Source organism: Phyllostomus discolor, chromosome 8, assembly GCF_004126475.2.
Source record: "Phyllostomus discolor isolate MPI-MPIP mPhyDis1 chromosome 8, mPhyDis1.pri.v3, whole genome shotgun sequence".
Taxonomy (NCBI): Eukaryota; Metazoa; Chordata; class Mammalia; order Chiroptera; family Phyllostomidae; genus Phyllostomus; species Phyllostomus discolor.
Genome location: NC_040910.2, coordinates 105,458,255 through 105,467,425, shown reverse-complemented (window position 1 = coordinate 105,467,425; position 9,171 = coordinate 105,458,255). Strand labels below are relative to the sequence as shown.

Sequence of the window (9,171 nt, the reverse complement as noted above, 5' to 3'; positions counted from 1 at the left end):
CTAACAGAACACCCCTTCCTGGTTCCTTCTGTTACCTCTGTTGAAAAAAGGAGAGGAGATGCCCCCTGAGGAAAGCCTCTAAGGAAAGCCTCTAGTGGTAATTTCTGGAATGAGACAGACGGCTGCACACAAGGAAAAAGAAAGCGAGGCGAGGTGGACTGTGGGGTCACTCCCCAGATGAGGTGTCTGCAGGGAGGAGCTTCCCTGCTGTGCATTCACTCTATAAAAGCTCAGCCCGTTCTCCACAGAGGGACAGACTCTGCCCCGTCCTGGTACTTACAGGTGCTCCCTCCTGGAACCCGCAATGGATTTCACGCGCAGAAGCGTCCACAGGAGCCTGAGCTCCTCCTCGCAGGCCTCCCTGGCCAGCTCCGCGATCAGCGTGTACAGGAAGGGGGGCATGTCCCTGGGGGTTGCGCCCAGCGTCCACGGAGGCGCTGGGGGCCACGGCACCCGCATCTCGACCAGCAGACAAATGGTGAGATATGGCAGGGATCTCGACAGAGGGGACCTGCTTTTGGGCAACGAGAAGACGACCATGAGAAACCTAAATGACCGCCTAGCAAGCTACCTGGAAAAAGTGCGGTCCCTGGAACAGTCCAACGCCGAGCTCGAGATGCAGATCAAGCGGTGGTACGAAACCAACGCGCCCGGCACCTTTCGGGACTACAGCGCGTACTACAGACAAATTGAAGAGCTTCGGGCTCAGGTGAGAGGCAATGCCTTTGCCTTCTACTCCACAGTGTAGCTGAATGATATATCCAGAGGGCATATGCACTGGGGGGGGGGGGGGGGGGGGCAGGGTGCAAATGGATGTTGTAAAGCAAATGGGCTAAAATGCTCCAGCTACAAAAATCGTATAGTATTCTGTCATCCACCCTCAGTGCTGGAATACCTGACTACAAAATAGGGCGGCTATAAATCATATTTTTTTCAAATGTTTTAAATCTAATTATATATAAAATATGAAAATGTTATCCCCCATCTTATAATCCGTACTTTTGTCATAGTTTACTGGGTTAAGGCTAAGTGAATAGTAAAGTGGGTTTTTTTTTTCTGAAAGAGCTACAATTTTTAAGGGTTAATAAACCTTCCTTAGTTTTTCACCTAGTGCCCATCAACTTTTGAAACCCCAGTCAATTGAGTTTCCTCCTTTCACTTATGCAAATGCTGTCATACAAGGGTTAGAATACTGTGTTATAGATTTCGATGACAACGTGATTCGGGGTGAAAATGGGGGAAGAGGTATAGGTCTTAATGACACCTGGATTATTAAATGCCCTGCCTAATAATCTGATAATCATCAGCAGAAACCACTTCTGCCGTAATAAAATGTTCTATTGCCCCAATTCAGATTTATTGCAATTGTATCAGAACCACATCATCCAGGAAGGGTGGCGCTCTCTGTGTTATCAAGGGCCTGGAGCAAAAGAAGACTTTGCTCCTAAATGAAAACTGCGGCTGTGACACGGAGCACCTGTACTGCTCTAACGTTCTCATCTGATCAAGGAAAGCGCCCCTCTCCTGTCCCTTCCTATTTTAACATTTGTTTTCCTTGAAAGCAAACGCAATTTTCCAGGAAGTTCTTCTTGTGTTGTATTAGACATCAGTATAATTTGATTCAGATTCTACAGGAAGTTCCAGTACTTTGGAATTTCAGGAACTGTGTGGACGCGAGAGGCAAAGCTGTTTACATTGCATCCCTGGCCGGGTAGCTCCGCTGGTTAGAGCATCGTCCCGATACGCCAAGGTGGCAGGCTCACTCTCTGGGCAGGGCGCACACAAGAAGCAACCAATGAACGCATTTTTAATAAGTGAAACAATAAATTGATGTTTCTCTCTCTCCCTCTCTTTCTCTCTCTCCCCCCTTCCTCCCATCCCCTCCCTCTCTTTCTCTTGTCCCCTCTCTCTCTCTAAAAAAATTTTTTTTTCATGTAAATTGCCCTCTCTGCCAACAGGTCATTCTTCTCAGGCTCCCACTGAAAACATTCAAAAGCAGCCAACCTTCTCCCCTACCTGTCTCATGGTTCATGCTTCTAAGTCTACTTCGGATCATCCCAAATCCACGGGCACAGCCATTTCTTCCATGTAATTGGACAGGCCCAGGGTTTGATGGAAGGAAGCTCTCTCCAGGACGGGGTCTGTTGAAAGAGACACATCATTATAACATTTCCTACAAGCAGACTTCTGACCCGTGTGCATCTTACAGAATTTACCCATTAGGTGACAGCTTCTTAAAAGCAGGGCCTTGCCCATCCTGATAGCCCCCGTGCATGGCACAGCTCCCACCACTAACAAGTGTCCACTCACCAGCCAGTATTTAGTAGACGCTAACCAGGTGCCAGCCACCATGCTGGGCACGGGGAAGTATGACGGTGAACATAAAGCGATTTAGGGGGAAACAGGCATGAACAAAGGCAACATGTATCCCACACGGAAGGATAAAAGCTAGTGCGGAGGGCCGCGTGGGGCAATGGGGGCACAGGCAGTCCACCCGTCCAGTTCTGTTTTGAGGAAACCGTGCAAGCTTGAAGCGGGGAATGTGTAAGCTGAGACGTGGAGGAGGATAAAGAGGAGGAGGCGTTCCCCAAGTGAGAGGAGCTAAGAGAACGACAGCGAAGGCAAGGCACTCAGTAAGGCGTAATGCCTTGAGTTGAATTAAAATCTCCTCTGGGCCCTGGCGGGTGTGGCTCATTGGGTTGGAGCATCACCCCATAGACTGAAAGGTCATGGGTTCGACTCCTAGTCCGGGCACACGTCCAGGTCGGGGGCTTGACCCCCAGTCAGCGCACGCGCTGGAAGACAGCCAATCGGTGCTTCTCTCTCACACCGATGCTTGCCCCCCCGCCTCAGTGATGAAAAAAACTGTCCTTGGGCAAGAACTATAAATAAACAAAGAAACAAACAAATAAATAAATAAAATCTCTGATGGAGTCACAGGGAAGCCGGCCAAACTCTGGGACCACCGCCGCACTTTACAAGTCTATTATGTCAGATACCCGTATCATTATCCTCCCTTTCTATTTTCAGGCAGAAATCACTGAAATGAGTATCATCTCTGGTATAACAGTAATTGTACCTGAGGAGAAATGCCACCCTTTTGAACTCCTGTCCAGTTGAAAACCTCACTTCTTCTCACGTGTTTTCCAGATTAAAGACGCCCAGCTGCAGAGAGCGCAATGGACCCTGAAGCTTGATAACAATAAGCTGGCTGCTGAGGACTTCAGGCTGAAGTAGGTTCGCTAGTGCCTCGGCAAAGCTTCCTCGACAGGAATTTCTTTTAGTCGCCCCTCATGACACCCAGCTTTGCGCTGTTGGTAGAGGAGCTGCCACTACATATTGTCAAGCTCTTGGCATTTACAGCGCGTTAGAAACGACCTGGTCTAGCCCAGCACTTGGAGCTGGGCTTCTCCCTTCCACAGTCTTAAGGTTTGGCCACCCACACACGTAACTGAACACCTCCAGTAACTACTACTGTTCTTGCTATTGAGCTCTAGCTGCTAGAATGCTCTTTTTCAGTAACCTGGCACCTACCTTCCCACCGACTGAGCCCTCCTCTGCCCTCGGGAATAATAGCAAAGCTATTTAAAACTCCCCTTCTGCATAAGTGCCCTTCTGTCATCTAAAGACAGTCGTTGGCCTGCCTTCGTGATTCTGCAGTGAGTCACCCACGTTCCCTCAGCTGTCCACAAGTGCATGACCAAAGTTCCGGGGTGACTCTTGATGCTTCCTAGCTTGCCAGTTCTGCGGAACAGTCTGACCGACCCGAGGACGAGGACGGTGATTGAATCCGGTGAAACTGCGCAGTCTCGCAGTCACATCACGCTGCATGTGATCGGAGTTGTTGTCTGTAAACTGCTTCTACACCAGGGCCTCCTCACCTGAATCTGTACACTGCATCTGCCCTGAAAAGTAGCTTATGTTTTAAAAGGGTGGTGTCTTAATGCTACAAGGGATCAAAACGAAGGAAATGAGAAAGCAGATCTGAAGATCAACGCAGTAAAAGTTCATTAATTCCAGTTAATATCTGGACTATCTGACTTAATATCTGAGTGTCCTATTGCAGTATTATTTTTTAACCTCACTATTTTAATAAAAAATGGGAATATATAAAATTGTAGAAGAGAATGCATAAATTTTTAAGAAAATCTACTTTGGATGCATCTGTTTATAAAGTAATAAAAATAAATTGATCATGGATATTCATTAAGTAAATTTAACCAACCATTTTTAAAATCAATAATGAAAACCCTTTGTTAACGCAGTAATTTAAGCAAACTTTTTAAAAATTCTGTTTAAATATATCCTAGAATCTAAGAATTTTTTTAAAGATTTTATTTATTTATTTTTAGAGAGAGAAGGGAGGGAGATAGAGAGAGAGAGAGAAACATCAATGTGCAGTTGCTGGGGCCTGCAACCCAGGCATGTACCCTGGCTGGGAATCTAACCTGCGACACTTTGGTTCACAGCCCACACTCAATCCACGGAGCTACGCCAGCCAGGGCTGGAATGTTTTAAAGTAATTTCAAATTGCCTTCTTAACAAATCACAAAGATTATAAGGCAATCATTATCTGATTCTTAGGGTCCCATGAACACTTTTGAAATGTATAAAGAGGGACAGCCATGCTGGGTTGAAATTGACACCCTCCCGCACCACACACAAAATCCATCTTACTATATGAAGATGGTCTCCTCTGTACTGGCTCCAGGCGGACTCAGTGGTCTCTGCTCATCACTTAACTCACAGGTATGAGACTGAAAGGGGGCTGCGCGTCACCGTGGAGGCTGACATCCAGGGCCTACAGAAGGTCGCTGACGACCTGACCCTGCAGAAAACAGACTTGGAGATGCAAGTGGAAGAACTGAACAAAGACCTGGCTGTCCTCAAAAAAGAACATCAGGAGGTAAGAAAATATTCAGAAGTGGTATTGGCAATGGTAAAATGGCCACGCTAATAATAAGGAAGATGAGGAGGAAGATTTGGTGGTGGTGGTGGTGGTGGTGGTGAAGATGACAACCATCATGATGTTATCCCTAACTACTTCTCATAAGGCTCCTGTCGAGGTTAAATAACTTAGAACAATACCCACACCATTAAAACCCCTGCCAAATTATCATGCTTTTCTTTCTTTTATTCATTCCCAGTGAAGGGGGCCACAAAGCATATTATGTCTTTCCTGCCCAGCCTCCTCTGAGGGTACACTTCAGACTGTTTAACCAACCAGGATTTTCGTTCTCGTAGGAAGTGGACATCCTACGCACACAGCTGGGCAAAACTGTCAACGTGGAGCTAAAGGCTGCTCCAGGCCTGAATCTCAGTGTCATCATGGATGAAATGAGGAAGAAATACGAAGCCTTGGCCCAAGAGAACCTTAAGAAGGCCAAAGAAGAGTTTGAGTTACGGGTAAATAGCATGATTCCAAAGGACAAGTGAAAGTGTTGACCTTGTCCTCTAAAAAGAGGTAACTCTTCTCCTTCTCTCCTTCCTTCTTTCCCCTCCCTCCCTCCCTCCCTCCCTTCCTCCCTCCCTCCCTCCCTTCCTTCCTTCCTTCCTTTTTCCCCCTATTTATTTTTTCTTTTTTGGAATTGTAGATTGAAATTCTGCAGCAACAAGTCATAGTGAACACCCAAGAGTTAAAAGAAGCTGAGGTCCAAGTCAAGGAGCTGAGACATGTCTACCAGAACCTGGAGATAGACTTCAAGTCCTGCCTCAGTCTGGTAACGCACATCTGACCCCCAGCTCTCAGTGTCGGGCGTTCACTAAGTGCTTGTGGTAGGGACTTTAAACATGCTAAGACCTATAAAAATGAACCCCTCCCCATGCAGAGCTGGCAGGGAGACAAGCCCAACAACTGATTGTATTTAAAGGACAGAAGGAGGTCAAGGAAAGGGAGCGTGTACGGCAGGGCTGCAGAGGAAGAAGTAGGTCTGGAAGACCTCAGAGGGAAAGTGACGTTTAAACTGGACCTGAAAACTTGAGATGAATCTGAAGCTAGAGAATAGGGGGAAAGACCTTCTGGGCTAAGCAGACCAGTCAGGGCATGACAAGTTATGCCGTGGTAACAACCCCCAAATCTCAGGGGCTTGCCACAGCACTGCCTCCGTCATGGTCCGCCTGCGCTGGGGCGCCAGTGTTGTAGCACTTAGAAAACAGCAGTAGCCAGACCACGTGATCCCTCTTAACCTTCTCAGAAAAGGCATTTGTCCGTTTCACTTGCATTTCATTAGCCCAAGAAAGTCCTAGGACCAAGCCTGGCGTCAAGGAGATGGGGAAGTCTAATACTCCACGTGAATGGCCGGGAGGGAAGCAAATGTTGAGAACAATAGTACAATACACAGTAAGAGAAGAGTGAGTGCCAAGCTAAAAACGAAGAAACCCGCCTCCCAAGAGCTAGTGATTCTCGCTGGCTGCCTGGGGTTGCCCAGATGAAAACAGTAGGAGATGAAGCTAGAAATATGCATGATGCCCCCAATCACTAGCGGCACAAATTCCTCTCAGAGGATGTTCAGATGGAGCGCCCTCTTAAATCAAGGCCCCAAGTAAGAAACGCGCACTTTTTCTCGTGCTCCTAGAAAGAATCTCTGGAGAGACAACTGCAAGACACCAAAGCTGGTTATCAGAGCCAGCTGGCCATCCTCCAGGGGCTGCTCAACTCCTTAGAGGCCCAGCTGGTGGAGATCCGGGCTGAAGCGGCGCGCCAGCACGTAGACTACGCCGATCTCCTGGACATCAAGAACCGGCTTGAGCAGGAAATCGCCACTTACCGTCGCCTTCTAGAAGGAGAAGATGTGATGTAAGGATCTTAGAACCAAGGGATATGCTCCGTGACTGCACACTGTGCTGCTTTGATGTCCACACACTGAGCCCTGCCGCTCACTCCCCAGCACCCATGCAATGCCTAGCACAAAGTCAATTGCACACGCACACAGCAACACGAACAACAAAACAACAATATACCCAAAAGTACACACGCACACCGCAAAAATACCAAACACAGGCTTTGTACTTGAGTGTGTGTCGTGACACCGAGGTAGAACATGGGGATACAGATGATACAGATGGTTCTAATGTTAACTTGTATAATTAGTGCACACTTGAAAACACAACCACTTCTTAAAATTCTCACTGAGAGGTCGTGGACTGCACAAGAGGCCACAGAGGTCTGCGGGAACCGATTTAAGAATCATCCGTGTCGAGGCAGCCACTGTGTTCAAACACCACACCTGAAAAGGTCAGCGAGAGAACCCAAGATTCCAACTTCCATTGATAGTTTGTCATTTTCATTAGAAAAACTCCTAGTGTAGGTTAAGTGGGTCAGTTCTGAAGCTACGTATTGTTCAAGTTAAAAGGTAAGACACTCAAGTTAGAAGGAACAAGCATAGCAAAAGGGAAAACAGGTAAGCACAGGATGAAAACACACATCACTCGGAATTTATTTTAAAACAACCAAAAAGGCAGGTCATCGCTTCATTTTCAAAATGGCAGTAACACTTTTTTCTGTTCCTCTTTCTTTTCTTTAAAAAAAAAAAAACAGAACCATAGATCCTCAAGTAAGCATCCAGGTGGAAATACCGGGTAAGTGTTACAATTTTCACACATCTCCTGTAAGACTGAATTCTCACTCAGTAGCTTACCATTATTATCTGTGTCTGGTGGAAAGCAAAGGGGGATCGGATCCCCAGTGAGCAGATACTGCCCTGGGCACTCTGAAAATCAAGCGCCTCACATACAGAAAACCTCCCTGTGGGACGTCTGTCACACTCCCCATGACGGGGTGATTCTCTTGGCCCCGTGCTATTGCTGTGCTGAGACATCCTGAGATCCTGAAGATGAGAAATAAGATGAGAAGGTCCATTTTGCTTGATTCACAACTGTGTGTTTCCCTCTGGGGTGGGGAGAGTAGAAAACGTGTAACTTGGGGGAGAGTGGGACATTGTCAGCATGTATTTGTAAAGTGGACTTGAGATCACTTAAGAAAGATAACGGGTTAGACTTTTTCTAAAAGAAGGACATGCCCACAAAATGATAACTGAAAGCTGAATGTTGTACATCAGCAGGGTTATGTGTCTGAATTAACACTTTATACTTAAATCTAAATTCCAGAGGTAAATAAAGCCAGGAAGGTTACGACAGTTGTGCAAGAAATAGTGAATGGCCAGGTCGTGTCATCTGAAGTCAAAGAGACGGAAGAAAAGATGTGAACACCTGCCAGGAGGAGGCGCTGCTGAGGCCTTGAAAAAAGTATCGCTGTAATTTTTGCTCCTTCCGCGAAGGTCGCCACCAGGAAGCACCACTAATGCTTTCTATGATAGGGGGTGGGGCATTTATCAGTCTCCGTAATTGGACATAAATGTGTTACTCAAAGGAGCGGCAAATTTCCTGCAAAAATGAGAGCCAATGAGCATTAAGATGTTTAAACCATCATCACTGCCATCTTTAGCACAAGACAGATTAATTACAAGCTGCAGATCACCTAATATCAGCTCATTAATGTTCCTGAAAATCACAGCACACTTCAATTAAGCTAAACTCATGAAGCAGAGAGTCTATGCAAATAAATCTCTCTCTCTCTCTCTCTCATTTTTCCTGTTTCTGAATTGCAAAATCTCCATTCTGGGGCTCCTGGATTCTTGTCTAAGGTAATTTCTTGATTAATTTCATAAAATTTTCAATATCAGTACAATTCTACTAGCTTTGAATGATATCTCCTTTTTTTCCATTGTCTCCGCTGCCTTTTAAAAAAACTCATTTCAGCTTCTTGAATAATTTAAAAGTCAAACTCCAATCATAAATGCTGAGCAGAATAAGAGAGGAGCACATTGTGCGTGAAGTGGGAGTAGATTAAAAGCAAAATTAATTAGTGAAGCCCTTCTCTAAGAAGAATGCTTCTCCTAATGATAATAAACAGCACAAATCATCGGGGTCTCTCTGTTTTTTATGTGGTGAACCTATATCACGTAATGTTGTTTCTCACTATTTTTCATAACGACTGTAATGGGTTATCACTCACATGCCATAAAAGTGTCCGATTCAGTGGTCGTTAGCACATCCACGGGATTGTGCGACCGTCACCATCAGGTCGTTTTAGAGCATTTCATCGTCCCCAAAAAGAAACCCCATTAGCAGCCACCCTCTTTATCCTCCCAGCCCCTGACCCACACTAATCCA

The 9,171-nt window shown here is 46.1% G+C and overlaps 1 protein-coding gene across 1 annotated transcript; it reads left to right on the top strand.

The window, feature by feature from the left end:
- Window positions 1–227: 227 nt before the first annotated feature.
- On the top strand, window positions 228–8,922 carry KRT20 (keratin 20). Its single transcript, XM_036033885.1, has 8 exons — window positions 228–709; window positions 3,151–3,233; window positions 4,750–4,906; window positions 5,245–5,406; window positions 5,595–5,720; window positions 6,576–6,796; window positions 7,538–7,578; window positions 8,107–8,922. The coding sequence occupies exons 1-8, from the start codon at window positions 305–307 to the stop codon at window positions 8,202–8,204; spliced, it is 1,293 nt and encodes a 430-aa protein (XP_035889778.1). The 5' UTR covers window positions 228–304; the 3' UTR covers window positions 8,205–8,922.
- Window positions 8,923–9,171: the final 249 nt, after the last annotated feature.